The sequence below is a fragment of the Rattus norvegicus genome, chromosome 11 (assembly GCF_036323735.1).
Source record: "Rattus norvegicus strain BN/NHsdMcwi chromosome 11, GRCr8, whole genome shotgun sequence".
In the NCBI taxonomy this organism is placed as follows: Eukaryota; Metazoa; Chordata; class Mammalia; order Rodentia; family Muridae; genus Rattus; species Rattus norvegicus.
This window is the reverse complement of record NC_086029.1, coordinates 56768928-56794299: the sequence shown is the minus strand read 5'-3', so window position 1 is coordinate 56794299 and position 25372 is coordinate 56768928. Positions and strand designations below refer to the sequence as shown.

At 40.5% G+C, this 25372-nt stretch overlaps 1 protein-coding gene and 1 non-coding gene across 4 annotated transcripts in view; one reads left to right on the top strand and one right to left on the bottom strand.

Annotated features, from left to right (window-relative positions):
* Tbc1d23 (TBC1 domain family, member 23) overlaps window positions 1-21824 on the bottom strand; it is a 58150-nt gene extending 36326 nt beyond the window's left edge. For 2 of the 3 annotated variants that reach the window (NM_001371895.1, NM_001371896.1), the window contains exons 1-3: window positions 21628-21824; window positions 6529-6640; window positions 325-430 (exon numbers count right to left, since the gene is read on the bottom strand). In NM_001371895.1, coding sequence (NP_001358824.1) covers window positions 325-430; window positions 6529-6640; window positions 21628-21680 — 271 coding nt within the window. In that variant the 5' untranslated portion in view covers window positions 21681-21824. Of the gene's footprint in view, window positions 1-324; window positions 431-6528; window positions 6641-21627 lie in introns of those variants that run through there. The other variant, XM_039088379.2, reaches the window with a different exon arrangement.
* Trnaa-agc25 (transfer RNA alanine (anticodon AGC) 25) lies at window positions 10537-10609 on the top strand. The gene has a single exon. It is a non-coding gene; the product is annotated as a tRNA-Ala (tRNA).
* Window positions 21825-25372: the final 3548 nt, after the last annotated feature.

Here is a 25372-nt window from a genome sequence, read left to right as displayed (position 1 = left end):
TATGATTTGCAATAATCTGGAAACAATAGATCATGATCTGTTGTTTATATATAAACTTTCAGAACACAATCTCTTCTAATGGAAGACTACAAATAATCATGTGGGCCCACAAGTCTATGAGAAACAAGGTAAAGAGCAGAGCAAAACTATAAGTGTATAAGAAAAATCAATAATATAAAATGAACAGTAAAAATTGGCTCTTTCTCAAAATTATGTATCTCAAGATTCTGTTTATTAAAGGGCAAAACTATTTACGAGACATTTACAAATTTAAGATATCCCAAATTATAACTAGATAATATTTTCCATGGTTATTAAACTTACCAATAAACTCAAGGCAATCTTTATGAATACTGTTCTGTTCGGGCAAGTCTAAAATACCATCCCATGATGCCAAACTATCACCTTTTCCTGCAACGTTCAGAGCAATCTGGAAGAAAAATATTGAAAGCAACTAGCATCATTGTTACTTTTCCTGTAAAATACGCTGTGTTAAGGAAAGCAAGACTTTAGGAATAAGAACAAAAGATTACAAGCTTAAGTATCCGCACATCAGCAAGTGCCGCCACCACCAAGTAACAAAAGGCTCCTATATTAGATTTTCTGACTTCATGCTGATTCAGCAGATAGAATGAATTACAAAATATTTGTGTATTTACAAACATGGCTTTATTTAAAGCCAACTTTTCTGAAATATAAAAACTAAGAATATAATATTGTCAAATAAAAATATTCCTATACCATATACAATTTAAAAGATATAAAGAATATTTAATGAACTGAGAAAATGTTATTTTGTAAATTTTTTCAAGTATGTATAAAAACTATTTTATTTATTCACTTACTCATTCATTCATTCATTCGTTTGTTTGTTTGTTTGTTTGAGACAGTGTCTGTCTGTGTAGCTCTGACTATCATAGAAATTACTCTGTTGAGTCAGGCGCAGTGGTCCGGGGAATCTTGCAACTCTGACTAGCAATCAGGTTGCTCCTTTATTTATACAGTTTCACAGAACAAAGACAGACTAATGATTATCCAACAAGTACAAATTATATTACTTTGTCTGGAGACATGTGTTTGATTTTTCACTACGTGTCTGGGATTACAAGTGCAGCCACAATTAGAAAAGACAAATACAACAGACTTAATTTTATTATTAGCCCTATAACTCCATTTCAAAGAATCTAAAGAATGTCTCCACCAAAGCAAACACAGCCATTATATGACAGCCTGCTTTCAGACTGGCAGTATTTGAAGTTTTAAAGTGCTCCAGACACATAGAAAAAATATTTGAACCAGTTTTTTATGTATAGCAAATACTAGTTCTGACTCCTTACATTTATATCCATTGATCACCCAAGCTATTAAGTAGGAGAAGGTTATTTTAGTCAAGCTACTTTATTTACTGAGTTGTATCCCTTCAGGAGTGTATGTACCCTGCATAATCCCTTATCTTTAAACAACATTTGTAGAGAGCTCTAAGCATATAAAGGAGGCCTTGAATCTGTCACCAATTCTCCTGGCCAGTCAGGTTTGTCAACTATTTCTAAGTTTATCCTGTTCCAATTATAAGTCTGAGTTTGCTCAGGGAAGAATACCCCAAGAAGATCCCTGGAGTCAAGGCCTCTTTAGAAAGCCCTATCTTTGTGCTGCATGCTCTCCAGGGCATAAGGAAGACTTCCAAATAGGGCCACATTAAAGTTATTTCCCTAAGAGCAGAAGGGATACTAAATTTAGAGGTTTCCTAAAAAGACTCAAACACAATTTTTTCAGGAAAGAAAATGGCTCACAATGCAGAGAGTCTCTAAGAATGTGACACGCAGAGACGGAAACCTAAAAGGGAGGGAGGAGTGACAACCATCGCAGCATTCAGCTCGGCTTTGCTGGAACCGTGTCAAGCAGCTGTGCTGGCTTCCTGACTTCCACTGTGTCCAGTGGATGTGGCTGTGCCACCCAGCCAACAGTATTGCTGTGGTGTGGTTTGGTTTTTGGTTTTTGGTTTTGTTCTGTATGGCCCTGGCTGTCTTGGAACTTGCTCTGTAGATTCGCCTGCCTCTGCCTCCCGAGTGCTGGGATTACAGGTGTGCAATTAACAGACTCAAGTGACGACTCAGCCTAGTGCAACAAGGGGTCCTTCCTGCATTTGAATTTGAGTCACCTATCAAAAGACCTTTATAGACAACTGAGGAAATTATTTCAATACTTTAGAATTACTGTTTTTAGTTATTGGTTAGTGGGGAGAGTCACTGGTGAAGAGTTCGAGCTCCTGTAAGTAACTCTAAGGAAACACTGTGTCATCCCCCACCGAAAGGAGAAAAAGGACAAGAAAGTAGAAAAGAGGAAGAGGATTAACAGGAACAGGAAGGGTTAAGAGGGGTAGTGGAGGTGAACATGATCAAAATGTAGAATATGTACGTGTGAAACTATCACAATGAAAGCACTGTTGTATAATTAAAATGCACTGATAAGAGGCAAGAACTACTGTGCTGGTATCTAATGGTCGTAGAGTTACTTTGAAACTATATTTTGGAAATTTCTTATTCAAGTATTTTAGTATGCCACAAGGGATTTGCTTTAAAACAATTCAGCATGAAGGAGTCAGGAGGATGAGTATACTACTAAAACAAGACTGGTCAGTCAAACAAAATAGTCAGTCAAACAAGACTAGTCAGATGCTAGTAAAGTTAAATAAAGCTGGGTTACAGATACAACTTAGTTCATTACATGAATCTCCACATTTTTTGATGGCAAGGCACATGTACCATCTGTAAATTCTGCTTCAGGAGACAGACATTCTGCATTCACAGACATTATCAGATTAGAGGAACCATTACAGAGAAGATAACACGAGCAAGTTGATCGCACTGAGAAATTGTGAAAACAAAATCTAAGTCACTTAGCCATAATGGTAGGAATGTCGAAGGCCAATTTCTGAAATGTACACACTAAGAATAATTTTACATGTGCCACACACTATTTTACATGTTTAAATTCCTGAAATAAGGCATTTAGAATGCTATGTACAGTAATAATTCCATTTCTGTTAAATATATATGCTCTGGAAAAATAAGGAAAGGACAGAACATACATTTACACATTGTTACATTCTTTACCTATTGGTAGTAACTTTATTTCATCCTTTTGTACTTATAATTTACACAAATATGTAACTTTTTTTTTTGAGACAGGGTCTCTCTGTGTAGCCCTGGCTGTCCTGGAACTTGTTCCTTACATAATGCTGGCTTCAAACTCAGGTGTGTACTACCACCGCCTGGCTACAAATACATAACATCTTAATTCAAATTTTTCTTTCTTCTTATTTTCAATCTCCCACCTATCACCCCTTCATCTTCCCTACCTGTCCCTTTCCCATATTCATGACTTTTGGTTTGATGGAGGATCCATTTGGTTTACTCAGGGCCATCTGTGTGAACTGCTCATTGAAGCCTGGTGGGGTCACCAGTGGACATATAACTGATGGCATTTATTCCCCCATTGCCTCAAATTTTCCTAAGAAATAGTTCAGTAGAGAAGGGTAGGGCTTCAAGTCCTCCATTTCTGGCTGGTTGGTGAACCTATTCTTTTTTTTTTCTTCCATTTTTTTATGGGATATTTTCTTTATCTACATTTCAAATATTATCCCCCTTCCCAGTTTCCCCTCTGGAAATCCCCTATTCTATCCCCACCCCCTGCCTCCATGAGGGTGCTCCCCCACCCACCCACTCCCTCCTGCCTCCCAGTTCTGACATTCCCCTATACTGGAGCATCGAGCCTTCACAGGACCAAGGGCCTTTTCTCCCACTGATGCCTGTCAAGGCCATCCTCTGCTACATATTCAGCTGGAGCCATGCGTCCTTCCATGTATACTCTTTGGTTGGTGGTTTAATCCCTGGGACCTCTGGGGTATCTGGTTGGTTGATATTATTGTTCTTCCTGTGAGGTTGCAACCCCCTCAACTACCTCAGTCCTTTCTCTACCTTCTCCACTGGGGACCGGGTTCTCGGTCCAATTGTTGACTGCAAGCATCCGCCTCTGTATTTGTCAGGCTCTGGCAGAGCCTCTCAGGAGACAGTTATATCAGACTCCTGTCAGCAAGCACCTCTTGGCATCCACAATAGTGACTGGGTTTGGTGACTGCATATGGATGGATCCCTATGTGTGACAGTCTCTGGATGGCCTTTCCTTCAGTCTCCACTCCACACTTTGTATTTCCTCCTGTGAGGATTTTACTCCCCCTTTTAAGAAGTACTGAAGCATCCAGTTTGGACTTCCTTCTTCTTAAGCTTCATGTGGCTTGTGAATTGTATCTTGGTATTCTGAGTAGTTGGGCTAATATCCACTTATCAGTGAGTACATACCATGTGTGTTCTTTTGTAGTCACTCAGGAAGTTATTTTCTAGTTTCATCCATTTGCCTATGAATTTCATGAAGTCATTGTTTTTGACAGCTGAGTAGTACTCCATTGTGTAGATGTACCACATTTTCTGTATCCATTCCTCTGTTGAAGGGCATCTGGGCTCTTTCCAGCTTCTGGCTATTATAAATAAGGCTATGAACATAGTGGAGCACGTGTCTTTGTTATATGTTGGGGCATCTTTTGGGTATATGCCCAAGAGAGGTATATCTGGGTCCTCAGGTAGTACTGTGTCCAATTTTCTGAGGAACCACCAAACTGGTTTCCAGAGTGGTTGTACCAGCTTGCAATCCCACCAACAATGGAGGAGTGTTCCTCTTTCTCCACATCCTCACTAGCATCTGTTGTCACCTGAGTTTTTGATCTTAGTCATTATGACTGGTATGAGGTGGAATCTCAGGGTTGTTTTGATTTGCATTTCCCTGATGACTAAGGATGTGAACATTCCTTTAGGTGCTTCTCAGCCATTTGATGTTCCTCAGTTAAGAATTTGTTGTTTAGCTTTGTACCCCATTTTATAATAGGGATACTTGATTCTCTGCAGTCTAACTTCTTGAGTTCTTTGTGTTTATTGGATATTAGCCCTCCTCAGATGCAGGATTGGTAAAGATCTTTTCCCAATCTGTTGGTTGTTGTTTTGCTCTATTGACAGTGTTCTTTGCCTTACAGAAGCTTTGCAATTTTATGAGATCCCATTTGTCAATTTTACAATACTAATCCTGCCAATCCATGAGCATGGGAGATCTTTCTATCGTCCGAGATCTTCTTCAATTTCTTTCTTCAGAGACTTGAAGTTCTTGTCATACAGATCTTTCACTTGCTTGGTTAGAGTCACACCAAGGTATTTTATGTTATTTGTGACTATTGTAAAGGGTGTCATTTCCCTAATTTCTTTCTCAGCCTGTTTATCCTTTGAGTAGAGGAAGGCTACTGATTTGTTTGAGTTAATTTTATACCCAGCCACTTTGCAGAAGTTGCTTATCAGGCTTAGTAGTTCTCTGGTGGAACTTTTGGAGTCACTTAAGTACACTATCATATCATTGGCAAATAATGATATTTGACTTTGACCTTTCTAATTTGTATTCCTTTAACCTTTTGTTGGGCTAGGACTTCAAGTACTATATCAAATAGGTAGAGAGAAAGTGGGTGGCCTTGTGTAGGCTTTGATCTTAGTAGGATTGCTTCAAGTTTAGCAGGCTCAGTGTGATGGTATAGTGGCTGAGCATTTGTGAAAAAAATAAGCCATGTATTGAGGTATGGTGTTGCCCACCTGTCATCTCAGCACTACATAGCAGAGGCTGAGGAACGAGGATCGAAAGGCTAGGCTTAGCAAGATTCTGTTTCAAACAAAAACAAAAACAAAATAAAAGCCAACAAACAAAACCTCCACAAACATTAGAGAACAGTTGGGAAGGAAAATAAAGAAAAACTGTAACCAGCACCCATAGACATATTTCCTTTTTTTTAACGTATTTTTTATTGTTTATTTATTTTATGAGTACACTGTCACTATCTTCAACACACAAGAAGAGGATTCCATTACAGATGGTTGTGAGCCACCATGTGGTTGCTGGGATTTGAACTCAGGATCTCTAGAAGAGCAAGCAGTCAGTGCTCTTAACCACTGAGCCATCTCTCCAGCCCAACATATTTCCTTTAGCATTCCTAAGATCATTCCCTGGGAGTCTGTGCTCATTCTATTTTGCCTTCTGCTTTTATTTCCTCACTTGTTACCACTTGCTGAACAATTTATAAGGATCACAGACATTTCTAGTGGCTATAAATTATTACCACTGTAAACATTATTAAGTATAGGAAGCACTGCAGAAACATTTATTTTGAGAGTCTTGTTATGTCTTCCTGGCTAGCCGGAATTTGCTATATAGACCAGCATGGCCTCAAATACACCAAGACCTGTTTGTCTGTGCCTCCCAGAGCAGAAAGGCATTGAACGCATGTACGAATACACCTGGCTCAGAAACACACTTTTAGTTAAAGTTACTCAAATCAATTTTCTTGATGCAATATATTTATAAAGTCTTTTCAGAGAGCTGAAAACCAATTATTAAAAATTCTTTTAAGTGACTACACTTTACTCATTAGTTTCTAGTTACCTTCCAAACCTTGGCCCTCAGTTCAGCAGGCAGTGGTCTCCCTTGAATTATATTTCTCAAAGTTTCAAGATCACAACCTCCTGCTTCCAGGGCTTCTTCAAGGTCTTTTTCCCTAAAAAAAAGAAAAAAGAAAGAAAGAAAAGAAATTCATTAAAACTACTCTGGGGTTGGGGATTTAGCTCAGTGGTAGAACGCTTGCCTAGCAAGCTGGGTTCGGTCCCCAGCTCCGAAAAAAAGAAAAAAGAAAAAAAAAAAGAAAAAAAAACTGTCCGACTCCTTTTCCCCTTGTATATGTACTTGGCCAGTTAAAGGGTACATCTCAGAGGACAAGGCTCTCAGCAGTCAGAATGCAACAGTACAAGGCACATGCAGCCTCCATACACTCTGCTTCAGGGATACAATTCTGCCTTGGTGTAAATTATTTTTCAGAAATTATCAATCAGAGTTGTTCACTAGGAGGTGCACAGGCATGTTGATAGCACTGTGAGTCCATGGAGACAAATCCCAGTAACTTGTTCTTGGTGGTAGGGATGGCTTGGTGTAGCATTCTCCATGTGCCAGGTACTGTTCTGAAGATTTTACAGATGTTTATTTATTTATTTATTTATTTGTTTATTGTTTGTTTGTTTAAAAGCTGAATCTAATATACCGGAGTCTGGCCGTGAACTTAAACTCATGTTCCTTCTCCGGCCATCTTCCAAGAGCTGGGACTTACCAAGCATTACTATCCCAATATGCATGTGTCCATTTTAATCCTCACTACATTGACACACATCACTGGCTGCAGTTAGGACACAAGATGGGTCATGGACACTTCTGAGACACATGAAACAACCATCCCATGGTATTAAAAATCCCTTTCTTTTCATTTAATGAGTTATTATCACATGGCCATAATTAATAGCAAACTCAGGAGCCAAATTTTAGCAGGCTGGATTCCCAAATTAATGCTCATAATATTATGCTAAACAGCAGCAAAAATGAAAAACACTAAAATTCAAGTGAGAAGTCAAAGCCCAGCAGTTTGAGACTATTTAGTACAAAATTATATCAATGTTATGCCCAGAGCACAGCCTGATGTACAGAAAGTGTTTGATAAATGACAGTGGAACAAAGAAGACCCCACTGTTACGCTAAAGCAAAATTATAAGGAAACATCATTAAGCAAACTAGAGGGCAATTACACTCAATCTACCATGTCTGAGGAGAAAAGTAACGTTCATTCTCTTTCCACTGTGCATGATTAAGATGGTCAGTTAAGAACTTTCACGGGGTATGAACTATTCTGTAGCTCAAAATACTGGTAAATCAATTCCCTATGGATTCCAGAGGTTGAGGTCCCAATACTTTATTATTTTAGCATACATTAAAATCTGTAAAGATGTAAAAAAAAAAGTAATAAGGCAGATAATTTCTAACATTCTTAAAGCAATTAAGGAGAAACGTAAAGTTGCTAGAACCAGTTGCTACAGTTTTAAAGAAAAAATCAATTATGCTGCCTAATTTACTCCCTATTGTACATGAGTCTAAGGCTGCCCTTTGAGTGTGTACGCTTTATTAGATCGTTCTCTTAACAGAAAGGAATTAGATAGATGAAAATGTAATCGCTTGGGTACAATCAACAGTAAAGCACTGGCCAAGTGTCCCTCAACAAAGTCCAAATTCATGTGAGCACACAGGTGACCACACGAGACATATTCTGGTCTTTTGCAAATAGTCACTAAAAAAGTTGGAAGACGAGGAAAAAGAATGAGCAATTTGAAGTTTAGGGCTGATAGCTCAGGCCTGCCTGTCTCAGGAGACAAGCGTCTGTCTAGTCCATGCTAACTAAGCTCAATGAGACAGATGATTAGAATTTAAAATAAGGTTTATAACTATACAATTAATATAATGTATGCTGAGGAATAAATGCCATGTTTGTCAACTGTGAAAATGAAATCAGGAAAATATCATTTACTGGAGATGGAATTTTATAACACAAATGAGCTAGAATTGTTCTAATATTTTAGTGCAAAATCTTATTTGTTTTTTGAAGGAGCGCTGCCAAATACCTTACTACTCCATACAACACAGCAAGCGCCTCCAAGTGCTTGCAGAGTCACAGAAATGTGCAAGCACATCTGTTAAGGAGCTGCGGCTTGAACTCTGATGCTGTGCCCACGAGACCACCATCTGTGGCAGCATTGCAACTGCACGCCAAGTACTGCAGAGACCAGAAAATACTATACTTCGAGTAGTAGAAGACACTTCGCACAGACCTAAATAATTAAATAACCGTGCCTTCTGAGGAAGGCAAAGCCTCAGTTTTCAGACTTTATACACAAGCATCTGTTACTGCAAAAGAGCTGCAAACACTGCAGTTAAAGATCGGAGAGGTGGTAGAGCGCTTGCCTAGGAAGTGCAAGGCCCTGGGTTCGGTCCCCAGCTCCGAAAAAAAGAACCAAAAAAAAAAAAAAAAAAAAGATCAGACAGAAGGGTGCGAAGAGATGAGAACTCTAAACAGCACTCAGCCTGCAAGCAGGCTCACATCTCAGCCTTTGAACACACACTATCTACAGGCTTAATTGGTGAGTGGTGGGCTGTAGGCTTTTTAGTCGTCTTTGGCTCTAAGAAACTCAGAACTGACCTTACAAGCTAAAGCTTAGACAAACATTCAAGCTAGGCAGATGAGGTCCCAAAATAGAAAAGTACAGGCTTTATTCATAAAAATAAACACCCCCTTTGCCCAGCAAGTTCAAGATACAGCAAATACAAGGCTTTGTGACTGGAAACTGAATACCACCTCCCTCCTGGCTCTGTAATTCTAAAACTATAACATGTTAGAACACACCAGGGTGTTTCAATGAGCTACCAATAACATGCTTACAACAAAGAAGTAAAAATCCAGCAATGGGTGATGTCAGGAATCATCAGGCTAAAGGGCAGGAGTGTAGGAGTTCAAGGTCAGCCAGGGAACTACAGAGTGAAACCCTGTCTCAAAAATAAACAAACAAACAACAAAAACAAAAACCCCTAAAATTAGAAATAAAGTAATAACTACCTTTAGAATAAAATGCAATAAAATTTCCCCTTATCAGATGTTTTGTGGCAAAGTCATGAGAGCACTCTAACCCAAGCTGCTCTAGGCAGACACAGACTTATACTCCAGCTATTGGCTGAGTGAGTCTCTTCCATCAGACAGGAACTAGAACATTTGGAACTCGTGCACAACTGTGCAAGAGACAAAAGCATGAACTCAAGCCACTTCCAAACTTAATATGCATTCCTAATGCTTCTCGGATTATTAAATCCAACTAGAAGTTTTATAATTGTTTCTAAATAAGCCACTCAATGAATCCCCTGAAAAATCTGACTCCCAAAACAATAAAGATGGTCAAGGTAACTCTTGGTCGTTCCTGAGAAGTTACCGGTAAGCCCCTATTGCTGAAGACACCACACACACTTAAAACACAGGACTTGGATGATTTGAACTCAGTCATTTTTCCTGTCTACCTCCAAGGTTCTAGAAAATACTATGCGGGGTTGGGGATTTGGCTCAGTGGTAGAGCGCTTGCCTAGGAAGCGCAAGGTCCTGGGTTCGGTCCCCAGTCCCGGAAAAAAGAAAAAAAAAAAAAAAGAAAATACTATGCAAGCTTTGAAGGTGAGGGGAAATTAAACAGTTGTACCCAGGAGCAGCACCTATGAAGCATGACAATGACCAGAATGATAAGATATACATAAGAGTGCATAAATGCACTCACATCTTGGTGTTATCTAACTGAACTTAAAGCCCACACTCAACAGGAGGGAAATCATGCCTGGTACTGGAATCTAGCCAGCTTCCTGGGGCTAGTGAGGCCATGGACTTTAGCAAAGAATCGACTACTGTTGCCACTTTGCTAGACCAGCATAATTCCTTCCTACATTCTAAACCTTATCCTTATGGCCATATAAAAATGTAGCTATACCCCTCATCAATGAAGCCTCTCTTTACAGCAAATGATCATCACAGAAGACCACAACATGGGGTTGGGGATTTAGCTCAGTGGTAGAGCGCTTGCCTAGCAAGCACAAGGCCCTGGGTTCGATCCCCAGCTCCAAAAAAAAAAAAAAAAAAAAAAAGAAGAAGAAGAAGAAGAAGACCACAACATGATACAATGCAAAGAGAACAGATCAGGGTAGGGCCTAGCCTCAGCAGATACAACTACTTCACAGGTTCTGCATCTATGACTCAGCCAAAATCATGGAAGACAGAATGGAAAGATTCTAAGAACCAAGAAGTCTGCTTGTCCCTCTTAGAAATGGATGCATAAACAAGAAGGGAATGATGACTTTATCAATGGACATGTAATGTAGAAGGGGGGGAAATTCCCTATTCCTAAATAAAGAACTTGGGGCAACGATTGACTGCTAGGAGGAGGATAACTAGCCTCTCTCTGGGATAAGCCCCCTCATTGGTTATCCTACCCAGAATGGTCCACCTTGAAATCATATACATACCACCAAAGAAAGACTCAGCAGGTTGTACTCACATATATTTCTGTGTACATGCATACACACATGCACTCAACAGTAATAGCCAAAGTAAAAGAGGGTATCAACTTGGAGGAGTCGGAGGGGCTTGAGGGTGACTGCAAGAGGCTGGAGGGAGAAAAGGGAGGGGGGAGTGATGTCATCCTGTTTTAATTAAAAAAAACATTTTAAAAAATAAAATTTAACAAAAATTAAAAGAACAGTTACAGAAAATCTCCCACTAGGAGAAAAAAAAGATTAGCAATTAAGCTTTTTTTCTAAATTACTTTCCCTCCCAACTATGTTCAAAAGACTTCTACTCACAATTTCAAAACTTATAGAAACTGTTTAATAATGCATTATTTGAACCTCAGGAAAATGAGACTTGTTTTGCCTATCTTTTCATGTACATTCTGTATATAAAGAAACATCACATCCTGGGAGCAGATGCAGACACCCACAGCCAAACATCAGGTGGGGCTTGGAATCCTATGGGAGAGGGGATGGGGGAAAGACTGTAGGAGTGAGGTGGGTCAGGACACCACAAGAAAACCACAGAATCAACTAACCAGGGCTCATAGGAGCTCACAGACTGAACCAACAGGCAGGAAGCCTGCATGAGTCTTACCCAGGCTTCTGCATATATGTTATATTTGTGTAGATTGGTCTTCTTGTGGGCCTCCTGACAACTGGAGTGGTGTTGTCTCTGACTCTTTTGTCTGCTTTTGGGATCCTTTCTCCTGCTGGGTTCCCTTGTCCAGCCTTAATATGAAGGAGGTGACTAGTCTTACTGTATTCTATCTTATTGATATGCCTTGTTTGGTTGTATCCCTGGGAAGCTAGAGGAGTGGTTCTAGGGGAGAGGGGAAGGAGTGGTGAGGAGGGTCTGGGAGGAGAGAAGAGAGGAGAAACCGCCTTGGGTTGCACCTTAGTTAGGGTTCCACTGCAGTTTAGTCCACTATTATCAAGAAGGGACTATGGTGGCATGCAGGCAGACACGGTGCTGGAGAAGCTAAGAGGTCCACGTCTTGATTCAAAGGCAGCAGCAGGAGACTATGCTCCACTGGGCATAGCTTGAACATATATAAGCCCTCAAGGCCTGCTTGCACAGGGACACACTTCTTCCAACATGGCCACAGCTATTAACAGTGCCACTCCCTATGGTCCAAGCAATCAAACATGTGAGTCCATGGGGGTAGCCAAAAGATTTCATCAGCTACAAGATTTCCTCACTGTACAACAGGAAAGGGATATGGAGGTCACAAGTTTAGTTCTGTAAACTATTCAAACCACCACTGGTTATAATCTATGAGAGGCAAATGAGTAAAAAATAAAGAGATCACATCCATTAGAATTCACTGATTACTTCCTCCCACCAGCCCTTCCTCACCTTGCTCCCAGCCTGTAATAAGAATTCACTTATTCCCTGACTCTCCATATCTACCTATTCGGAACACTTCACATAAACGCAGTGATGGCACATGAGCTTTACTGCCTGGTTCATCAGCGTTGTTTCCAGCTCTGCTCCTATTATAATCTATGTATCAGCACATGCTTCTACTGCCAGTAGTCTTCCTTCCCATGACTACAGATATTCTGTTTACCATCTAATGGTGGACTGCTTCAAGTTGGATATTATGATTACTTATTAAACTTAAAAATAAACACCCCAGAACTCAACTGGTTAAATGTACAGTTTATCCTGAAAAACTGCAGAGGAGTGTTCACCGGACGGGAGAGGCTCTCTTACAGGCGTGCAGTTCATTCCGATGTGTAAAGGTAAGGCACCCTGCGCCCAGAGTAAACCATGACAGCTCCACATATGCATCCCATCGTCCTCCCTGACGGCTTTAGGCCCGGCCAGTGTTCTTACTTCTGAGATAGCTACCGAACCCCTCTAAGCCCAGCACACAGTACGGTGAGCAACTGGCACTTGCTTCAAGTGTTCCATGGCCTAATTTGCACCCCGTACTGCTGAGTTTTTCCTATTGCACAACTCAGGAAACATCAGCCCCAAAGTTCTTCTCTTTCCCTTTTCTCCGCCCCCCAAACATGTTTTCATTAATTATTTGGCAATCTCACACAATGGACCCCAATCACACTCTCGTCCCATTTCTCCCAGAATCCTCTATCGAGTAAAGAAGATGCTAAATATAGTTGTTTTGGTCAGACATCCCTTACAAATGTGACAGCTACAAGATTTCATCACCATGTGACAGGAAAAGGATATGGAGGGCCCAAAAGTTCTGTAAAATTAAAAATTAACTATAAATAGAATAAATGCCATGAAGTATTTTTTAAAATATTCTTTTTTTAATCCACAAGTCACATTTTACCAAATGGTACCCACAGTAGCTCTTCCTCTTCTAAGAAAAACCTTCAAGGGATTACTATTTGCTGGGGGTAGAGGGGGTCTAACAGTTGCATGTGTAAAAAAACCTTCAGGGATTACTACTTGCAAGGGGTGGGGTGGGGGTCTAACAGTTGCATGTGTAATAAGGATACGTGTTTATTGCGGCTGTAAGGTTTTCCCATGCTGAACTACAGGAGAGCTTCTCCACTGACGAACTGTAGCCTCCGGCTGCTCTAGCTTCTCTGTCCCACGCTTTCTCAAGATAAAAGTCCCCAGCATGCTCCTGTTTACCTGTTCATCTACTTACTGGCTTACCGTGTATGTGAGTGTTCACATGCCACAACACACGTGTGGGGCAACAGGGCAACTTTCAGTTTTCTGTTGCACCACAGAGGTCCCGGGGATCAAACTCAGGAAGTCAAGCTTGGCAGCAAGCGTCCTTCCCCTTTCCCTGCTGAGCCACCTCACTTGCTCGCTCTCCACAGAGCCCTTTCCAACCAAAGTCATGTACATGGAAATTTAAAAACAGCAAATTGTTTGCCTAAAATAAGAATGGAATGAAAATAGCAAAAGTCTGCAGAGACATTCATTATGTGTATCAGTTATAAATTTCTTTCTTTTGTTTTTTGTTTGTTTGTTTTTTGGAGGGTTTTTTTTCCGTTTTTTCATTTTTTGATTTTGGAGACAAGGTTTCTCTGTCTAACAATTCTGGATATCCAGGAACTTACTTTGTGGACAAAGCTGTTCTCGAACTCATAGAGATCCGTCTGCCTCTACCTCCCAAGTACTGGGATTAAAGGCATGAATAGTCATGAGCAGCTCTATTACAAATACAATGATTTTTTCAAAGTATTATTTTTCCTGAAAAAAACGGTCTTAGAAAACAATAGTCTGCATGAAAAATAAAAGGTGACATCATTATGCAACATCTGGGCAATTTTTCACAAAGATACTTTATTGACTTAAAAAATCATTCTTTGGCAAGAGAAGTATATGGCAGATCTACATTTGGAAACTGGATTCCAAGCAATGACAGAGATTTACGTGATAAAAGATACTTTCACTTATCTTCGTTGTGTCTGTCAAATCCTATGGAATTCACAAACCTCAAGGTCTAGGGTTCATTGAATATGATGGTTCCCACATTATCCTAGAACTGGGGCAGGAGGACTGCCCCAAGCTCAAGGTCAGCCTGGCCTACTTACAGGTTCTAGGCCAACCTAGACCTTGTCTCAAACAGAAAAGAATTCCTGTATTCAACTGCATATTCCTAAGAGGGCGCATTTTCCTAAGGAGCATTTTTATAACTTTTATCTTTTGAAACAAAGAAAGGGGGTCATGGAGATGACTCAGCAGGTAAGGATGCTTGATAAATATGACCTGAGCTCAACCCCAGAACCTACAGGAAGGCGGGCAAGAACCAACTCCACAGAGTTACACACATGGAGAGAGAGAGAGAGAGAGAGAGAGAGAGAGAGAGAGAGAGAGAGAGAGAGAGAGAGAGAGACTAGAATAGAAACTCTACAGGGGAAATAATACACAGTAAGATACTTATTTCCCTATGGTTGAATTAAAGCGACAGAAAAACTGCTGAGTTGTTAAGGCTATCAAAACAGTGTACTTACTTACCACAAATAAAAGAATACTAATCTTTCGATATATGGTAGATTACTTACCATATTAGCACATAGTATAATATAAATACATTACATGTATTTATTTAATCATATATATTAATATATACCATTAAATAATTTATTTCTATTTAGATGATGTAGATAACCATACAATAAAGTTTAAAAACAACAACAACAGTGATTTAGGATAGGGATATGAGAACATAGTGTTATGAAAATAAAAGGTCTATAAAGATATATATAGTATACATATATATAATTTTTCCTTATTATCCTATCATATCAGTCATAAACTGTATCTTCTCATGGATATAAGAGAGTTAGTGATGTACACAGCTCATACATATCCTCATATCTACATAGGGTCCACAAATAGCCAATATATGCTCAACACATATACACATATATGCTCAATGCACAACCTTGAATACATTGCTTTCCAAAATATAACATTTGATCCACATTTTCAAGAGGACTTTCTTTAGGAGTCCCTTAAGGGACATGTGACATTTATAACATAAATGCAATCAGTATTACAAGGAACACGGGGCTTGCAGAAAAGAGATGCTGAGTTAGTACTGGTCTTCTATGACCAGGATCTGCCGAACCACTACCACTCTAAGGCCATCCTCTCACCCCCAAGAAAGCATTAACAGTAATTCTGCGTAATTCCTGTCTCAAAAAGCTGTTGTAAGATGCACGGGTGTGTGTGTCTGTGTGTGTGTGTGTGTGTGTGTGTGTGTGTGTGTGTGTGTGTGTGTACATGGGTATGTAACTGAAAAAGCTCTATGCAAATGCTTAACAACATTTCTTATATCTCCTTGCTAAAATTCTTAAATATCATCTGGTCTGGCTTGGCCCTGAATGCTTTTTCACATGCTCACAATTGAACACTTGGTCCGCAAAACCGTGGCATGATTTTGTCTTATTCCTTCTGACAAAATGATGAGTTCAAGCAAATCAAGCACTACAGTGCCCTGCTCTGGCTCTAACACTGCTTCCATTTTTCCCCCTAAAACCTTACCCAGCAGCCTGAATATAAAGCCTACTGAGTAGATGTTTGCTGAGCCATGAATGCTTTGCTAAACGATTTTGCTTTCTGATATGTAAGGGCAGCTATTGTCTTTGGCTGACACCAAACAGAAGCCACATTTCAGCATTACTCTGCCGAGTACAGAGAATAGAGTTTATCAACTCTATTCAAAATTGTCCTCTTCATAACCAACTGTACATTATGGTATATACAGATGTTTCGTACAGAACTGATCCTTTTACTACTAAAAGAATTTAAGAAGAATTGAGCAAAACATTAGAATTATGTTAAAGTGCTTATTGAGTAAAATTTATAAATTTAAATAAGTTCAGAATGCCAACAATTATAAAATTAAGAGAAAAAGGTTGACTATGGCTTTGGATCTCTAAGCATTATTTAATAAAGAATTACTCAGAAAATAAAAGCATATGTACAAATCCAAGGCTTCTTCCTTTAATATATCAAGGAGGGCATTACCAACTTTCAAATTTTAAGAATTTAACTTTGTCTTTGTGGTAGTGGTACATCACACCTTTAATAGGTAGGCAGATCTCAGAGTTCCAGGACAGCCAGGGCTACGCCTCCACCACCAGCCCCCAAAACATAAAAACAAAAACAAACAAAAAAAAAAAACCCTCGTCATGAAAAACAAAAAAGAACAACAACAAAACCCTTAACTTTATCAATCTAAATTGACTAGTTTTTTACCACACCTTGAGGTCACATGGCTAAAGGTCTAAAGAGGTGGAAGCTGAGACAGTTTCTGATTGCCTTTCCAAGGGGATAAGCACCAGTCTGCAGTTAGCTCGTAGGAACACGAAGGTTAGGTACTGTATATGAAACAGTGGCTTGGTATGCATCGCTCGTGGTTATACAAACGTTGGCATTCGCTCATATATATATACATTCATGCAACAAATATTTACTGAGCGTCCTGCCATCAGCCATTCCCCTTGACAAGCTCACTGTCTATAAAGCAATAAGTGAAACAGCTCAGTACATAATGGGTTTTCTGCCACGCCTCATTTCCTGTGTTCAATAACTGGAACACACATGGTGGAAAGACTCTTGACAGACATCCACATGTTCCCCCTACACATTAAGCACACAATACACATATACACACACCAAAACGTTAAATAAGTAAAGAGCTGTGTGATGATATAAATCATAGCATATTGAGTTATACGATGTAACATGATATAAAAAGACAAATTCCTCTGACTTCCCTTCTGAGATACAGATTATCCATACCTTGTTAGCTGACGGTCAGTTCATGAAGAACCAGAACGGATATCACATAGAAACTATTCAGAAATAGAGACTCTGAGACCCCACCTAACACCTACTGAATCAGTTGGCATTTTTAACAAGCTTCAAGGGAATTGCAACGCATTTCAATTTTAGGAAGAGCTGGTGATTTAAAACATAACTAAAACCCACTAAGTAGGCAGAAGTGATGTCAGAGAATCTAAGTACTCAAAGATTTATTAATTTTTACTTTTATGTGGATGAGCATTTGCCTGCAACGTGTGAACCACGTGGAGCCTAGAACCAGCAGAGGCCAGAAGAGGGTGTTGGCTCTCCTGGAGCTGAGTTACAGAGCGTTATTTTTGGATGCTACCAACTGAATCCAGCCTCTTCAGAGTGCCAGGTGCTCTTAACCACACTAAGCCATCTCTCCAACCCTTAAAAAAAGACTCTAAGCCCCTTTCGGAGCTCTTTAAAGAGTATATACATATTTTTAACAAGTTCAACTAGCTAGTTCCACTTATTAGGAAAGAAACTGAAGAATACTACTTACTATCCACAAAGAGAAAAAGACAGAATAAAATAGTGAAAAGCAGTTTCAAACAGGGATGGCAGTGCTGGCCTATTTAAGGTAGCACTAATCAGCTACAGAAGAGCCCCAAACGTCTCATTGTGTTACACTGTGCTGATGTTCTTTTTGTTGTTTAGTAGTTTGAGGCAGGATCCCACCATGTACCCCTGGCTGGTCTGGAGCTCACTGTGTAAATCAGGGTGGTGTCAAACCCTGTCTCTGCCTCCTGAGTGCTGGGATTAAAGATATACCCAGTCAGGCCCAATTTTGTTGATGTTCTTAAATGAGCCTTTTGATTTAGATCATAAATTCCTGGAGGACAGGAGCCTAGGTTTTTCTCTCAGCTCTTTTCCCTATCCTCCTTCCCCCTTCCCTCTCTCTTCCCTTATCCCCCAACCCCTTGACCCCTTTCTTCCTCTCACTTTAGCTATTTCATGTTTCTGAGACAGCCCAAGCTGCCCTAAAATTCACAATGTAGCTCTGGTTAACTTTGAACTTACAGCAATTCCTCTGCCTCAGTCTCCTGAGTGAATAACGCTGGAGTAAGCCACCATACCCAGCCTAGTTTTATTCGTATGCACTTCCATTTGTGAACTGAACGGTCCTTAGTCATTAAGATGAGTTTGGTGGTAACATGCAAAATGCACTGTGGAAAACTTTTACAAGTGACAACGTCAAAATTAAAACACAACATAAACTAAAAACCATTCTGTAATGATCTCATTTACCGAACTCTCAAAGAAAAGTGGGTTTACCAAGCTGTGGCTCCCACTCCCAAAGTATTTCCTCACTCTGTGGAAACTGGTCAGGGGAAGAGTGAGACTGGAGGGAAGAATGGGTAGAAGAGGATAGAGGGAGACTGGAAATTGCAATGAATAGCTCAGTGCTCCTCCGCTCATGGAAATAAAACAAGTAAAAGAGAGAACCCACACCAAACGGTGCTAGGTAGTTTTAGGTCCACTTGATACGAGCTGAAGACATCTGAGAGGTGAGATCTTATGCCGCCATAAGATCCAGCTGTAGGCAAGCCTGAAAGGCATTTTCTTAATTACTGACTGACAGGGGATCCCAGCACGTTGTAGAAAAAGTCATCCTTGGGCTGGTGGTCCTGGGTTCTACACGAAAGCAGGCAACCCATGAGGAGCAAGGCAGAGAGCAGCACTCTGCATCAGTTTGTGCCTCCAGGTTCCTCTTGTGGGGAAGTTCCTGTCCGGACTTCCTCCAGTGGTGACAATGATGTGGAAGCACAAGCTAGACGAACCTTGTCCTCCCAAGTTTATCTGATACGGGTGTTTCATCACAGCAATAGTAACCCTAAGACGGACCTGGCCTCACAGTGGTGCCACACTCCTTTGATCCCGGCACTTGGAAGGCAGAGGCAAGAAGATCTCTGTGAGTTCGAGGCCTGTCTGACCTACAGAGAGATTTCCAGGACAACCAGGGCTCCACAGAGAAACTCTATCTCGAAAACAAACAGATCAACAAAAGACACAGGCCTAAGGGAACCTTTAAGAGAACAAATGTGCTGCTGGGAACTATCCACTAGAGTGGCCTTGCCAGTAACCACACACACGAGTGCCCCAACCTAAGAACTTCCTAACAAGGTTTTAACTCAGAAAAATTTGCTCCCCTACGGTTCTCAATCAACTGACTAAAGGCAGTTGATAATACAATTCAATCTTCCCAAACTCCGAATTTCATGCTATAACCAGCTAGGTCACTTTATAGAAAGTTCTTTTCATTGATTTTTTTTAAAGATTTATTTATTATATGTAAGTACATTGTAGCTGTTGTCAGACACACCAGGAGAGGACATCAGATCTCATTACAGATGGTGGTGATCCAGCATGTGGTTGCTGGGAATTGAACTCAGGACCTCTGGAAGAGCAGTCGGTGCTCTTAACCACTGAGCCATCTCTCCATCCCCTTTTCATTGATTTTTAAACGGTCTCTATAACAGGTTGAAGTCTTTTTACTGATCTGACAATATAGGTCAGTGTAGAGCACCTGTTTACCATGTACAAGACCCTAAGGTGCATTTCTTATAGCCATGTATGGTATTTAATATTAGAAATATGGCTAGAACAACTGAAATTCATGATAAATGTAAAGCGTACATAGACTTTTTCATATAGGTAAAAATTAAAAACTAAATCTGGTTGCAGTGGTATATACACCCTTAATCCTAGAGCTTGGGAGACAGAGGTCAGCCAAGGATATATAGCAAGTTCTGGACCACCTAGGGCTATACAGTGAAACCCTGCCTCAAAATAAATAAATACATGAAAAACTGTTTTAAAAATGAGTACATGTTCAAATAACATATTGGTGTTGGATATACTTTTTTAAATGAGTAAAAGTTATATCTGGTTTTTTGTTGTTGTTTTTTAGTTTTCAATGAGGCAAAAGGAAAAAAATTTAACTACTTCTGTAGCTCACATTATAGTGATTATTTTGAATAATGTTAAGATAAAGCTTACTAATTCTTCAGAGTCTAACTCACACACCAGTGCCTCCATGAAGCTTTTGTAATGCATGCTGATGTGGTTTCTGCCTCTTCTGAACTCCCATAACACTCATTTACAATCTCAGAGAACAAAATTAACTTTATCACAGTCCCCCCAAGTCCAATTACTCAATTGCTGTATTATGTATCCCTTTCTGATATTTTCATTGTCTCCAATCAGTAAAGTACAAGTTTACCGAAGGCTTGCATTGTGTGTAGGTAAACAGTGACAGCAGTAATCACTAGGAAAAACTGTGAACAACAAAATCCCTGAGTATTACACCTGGTCAATACACTTAGATCAACTGTAAGATACACACACACACACACACACACACACACACACACACACGTAACACACACACTATTTCAAAGGTAGAAGTGTTCGCCAAAAATTAATGACCCTCAGTGGGAAAAAATGCCTACCAAAAAGGTTTTGGGAGGCTTGGGGATGTATCACAGTTGGTAGAGTGCTTGTCCCAGCATGCATGAAGCTCTGGGTTCATTCTCACAAACAAGTAGGATGGAGTTCACCTATAACCCAGAACATCAGAAGTTCACAGTCATCCTTAGCCACACAGAAAGTTCGAGGACAGCCTTGGGCTACATGAGTTCCTTTAAAAACAAAATCTTCTCACACCCCCAGAGAGACATGCAAATGCTTGGGATAAACGATAACAAAGTTTAATACACTATACAAAGCCATGAAATTAAGTTGTGAGGGAAGTGGTGGGAAGGAAAAATAACAAATGTTGGAAACTGTTGGGAGACTAATAAATAATAATAATAATAATAATAATAATAATAATAATAATAATAATATTTAAACCCTCAACTTCGTAGGCAGAATCCTGCTGGGTGTATCTTACAACCTCTGCACTGTCAAAGGTCGCGGTGGTTATTTCAAAAGATCTTATTTCGAATGATCTGAGATCTCCATCCAAGAACTTCCTCCTTAGTGCGCCCATTCCAACTCCCTGGCTAGGGACTCTGTGGAAGCCACCCTCTCCGCTGGACCAAGCAGGAGGACCTGACTTAGGCGCAGATCCAGGACTACCTCTGAGTCCCCGGGATTCCTCCCTCGCCGGAGAAGCCCGCGGGCAGGGAAGACCCTGAAGCAGAGGGGGCGGGGCAGGGGCTTGGAGGAGGACAGGTGACTTTTGCTCCACGCCCCGCCAGCCAGCACCTCGGGGACAGGCTGGATGGAGAACAGGAAGAGAAGGGGCCAGTGGGAATTAAACCTGGGCTCGCACTCACCAGCTGTCCCCGCCCGACGTTGACAGTGGCAGAAGATCTTCTCCTTCCGCCATTGCTGTTGACGTCCACGTCACTTAGCCGAAAAGTGGACCTGGCGCCGAGACTGCCTCAGAGACTCAGTGTCGTAAAAGGAGTTATGAAGTCTGAGACTTGAGACTCCACCAGAGCTAAAGAGCTTGGAACTAGAAGGATGCAACGTCACCGCGTCCCTAGGGCGAAAGGCGGAGCCCGGCGCTTGCAATCGGGTGAGGCTGTGGAAGACCACAAATCCCAGGATGCAAAGGGCGGCGAACGAAGTGGGAGGGGCACAAGGTTTGTGGGTGGGGCCTCAGGTGGGCCGGCCCCTAAGGAGTGGGTGGGGTTGTTGGGAGCGGCAGCCAGGCTCAAATCAGAGGAGGCTCTGAATGTGAAGCATCCTGGCTTGACGTCTTCTTAGCAGCTGTGTCCCTATTTGATTGTCGGTGAAAGCCCAGCTAGTGATGAGAGAGAAAGGCGAGTACGAATTCACACAGAGAAGGTAGGCTTAATGGAAAGTAAGGAAAGAACAGACCACCTCATTTGTAAGGACCATTCAAAGAAAAAAGGCCAGGGGCTTCGTGCAACCATACAGCGCTTACCCAGCATCCTCAATTGAACAGTCACCAACGCTACAAGAAAAGTAAAAATACACGAAGGGCTATGTTAAGCTATTCAGTTAAGACAATTATACTCTAGCCTTCTCCTTCTCCCTTAAATATGCCTTCTAACAGCCAGGAGAATCGACTCTAGTTCTGAAACTGAAATTTCAGTTTAAAAATCAGTTTGAGAAAGCTGACGAGATCCTTCCCTTCCTATCCTATGTCCCATATGTCCCTCCTAAAAGGGTCTCCTTGTTCCACACCCAGCTTTCATCCACAGCACCAGTAGTACCAAAACACTGGTCCCTGGGCTACCTTGACTACTACAGATTCAGGACGGACCTGAAGAAATACTTTTAACAGTTAACTACATGAACTATATGGATAAATCTGAAGATGTCATTGTTAGATGAACAAACCAGATTACAAATGAACGGCATCATTTCTGCTTTAAATCAGTGCTTTAGCAATAGATGCATACGCACTGAAAAATGCAGGGGCGATGTGGAGAAAATCTGAAAACAATTAACTTTTAGGTGGGGCAGAAATGACCAGAAATAGCTTTAAGTAAAGAAAGTGTCTGTTTCAGTGGTTGGTTGTTTTTATGTTTTGTTTTGTTTTGTTTTGTTTTGTTTTGTTTTGTGAGACAGGGGCCTTGAGGAGCTTGGAATTTGCCTTGAAGACCAGGCAAGATTCATGGCGATGCGTTTTAGAGATGGGGTTTTTCTGTATTATCCAGGTTTGTCTTGACTCGGGGCGGGTGTCTGTGAGCTCCTAAGCGCATATTCTTCCTGCCTCAGCCTCTCAAATAGGTAGTGTGGCAGGTATTTGCCAATGTGTTGGTTCTAATGTTTAATATTTTACTTTTAGGAGCTCAGAGGTGCCTTTAGGGGTGTCCATCAATTTTTATAAAATATACTTTGGTACCTAAAATGCTCCATAGTTTAAAAAATATATTTAAACAGTTCATTGCAGCTGTCTCAGTTATAAACCAAAACATGATGACTTTCCTTTCAAAAAGGAAAGACCACTTTTCCTTTAAAAGACCATAAAAATCTGAGCATCATTGCAGTCCATTCCAAGCCTGGAGTACATTATAAAGTTCAGTTCTTCATTGTGAAAATTCATTTTTACATAGCATGTGGCTATAGATGGCCATTATAAAATAGAAGGTGTGACTCTAGATCAGATCATCATCCTGATACACATATCCTCTGATGGAGCCCTTCAGTTGTTCTGAAAGGTTTTCAGAAAAATGGCTCAAAAACTACTCATGACATGCAAGCAATTGTTCACCTGTCAAGGCGATTCTAGCCTTCAACTGAAGTTGCAATCAAATTAGTGACTGTGCTATTGTCTGTTTGGTAAAATATTCAATTGAGCATATATCACTTATCTCAGATGGAGATGATGCTCACCTTTAATCCCACCACTAGGGGGACAGAGGCAGGCAGATCTCTGTGTTTCAGGCCAGCCTGGTCTACAAAGTAAGTTCCAGGACAGCCAGGGGTACATAGTGAAACCCTGTCTGGAAAAACTGATAGGTAGGTAGGTAGGTAGGTAGGTAGGTAGGTAGGTAGATAGATAGATAGATAGATAGATAGATAGATAGATAGATAGATAGATAGATAGATAGATAGATAGATAAACAGAGGTTATGAATATATATATAACAATATTTTCAAATAGTTCTTCACTCTGAGCAAGTAGATTAAACCTTAGACTTCTCCTTAACCTGTTCAGAACCAGCTATGTGGGCATTCAACATGTGCAAATCTGAGACCCAGGCCCAGACAAGCGCTGTGTTTGTTTGAATGGTCTGCTGCTGCCATCTTGAAATTAATGCTTGGAATAAAGAGCCTTCTTTTTTTTTTTCATTTTGTTTTGTTTTATTGTGTTGTTTTTTTTGTTTGTTTTGTTTTTGTTTTTGTTTTTTTTTTTTGAGACAGGTTTTCTCTGTATGGCCCTGACTGTCCTGGGATTCACTTAGTAGACCAGGCTGACCTCCCAAGTGCTGGGATTAAAGGCATAGACCAAGCTGAGTCTTCCACTTCATTTGCACCAGTCCTTGCAGTAAGGATAGATGCTGCTAGGTAAAAATAAAGAACACCTTACTATCTAATGGAGCAGGCTTTCCTTTGCTAACAATATGGCCAATGATGGCATTTCCTCATTGCTCATCTACCCATTCCAAGTTTCCTATAGTCTTCATTTTGAGACCCTGATGTGCATAGTGAATCCTATCTCCTTCAATGTTTTTGAAGTCAACTTCTCACAACATTAACATGCTTTTGGTTCCTCTGACTCATTCTCCCTAGTGTTTGCCTCATTGCTAAGATGCTAAGATCCAAGCTGCTGAAAGAGCGTGTATTTCAGCTAATGTAGGTAGATCTTCTGCCCTTTCTAATCTTACTTTTGTTCTTTCTCAGCACCATCTTCCTGTACCTTGCTTGGTCTTCTGAAAATCCAAATCCCCAACTGGATCATTGGTGAGGAGGTAGCTGAGTGTGGATAGTTCTGGTTGTAAGTTCTCTCACCATAAGGCCTTGCTCTTGTTCGTGCTCTGGCTCTGACTCGTGTCCCATGTCTCCTCACATACCTCATTCTCTGAGGTGACAAAGCCTTTACTGCCCACAGAACATTTTCTAGCTGGCTGCATGTTTTTCTGAGTGTCCTTTCCATTATTCAAAAGGTCCTTCTGGTTACCTGAATTATTCCATGTTTAATACATGAGCAGGAAATCACAAGAAAAGTGCAATAAGTTCTAGTAATAGAACTCTCCTCACACCCAACCAAAAAAATAAAACTTTTAAGGGAGACGTCATAATGAAATCATGTACCATACACTTTTCTTACACTATTTTTCTCTGCTAACTATAACATTTTATTTATATATCTTTCTCTGTAACAGAGGAGTGTAGAGTCCTTTTCTGAGGTTTCCATAAACCCAGTGCTATGCTTATGTGGAAGTGACAGTGGTGACCTGTACCTAATTCTGTCCACTCACAACACCAGCCAATGGGATGTTGTGGCCCCAGCCTGCATTTATGCATCTAATTGTGGTCTTCACATCCTAAAGGTATAATACTTTTCACATTATCCTTGGAGAAAATCAAATTTTTATTTTC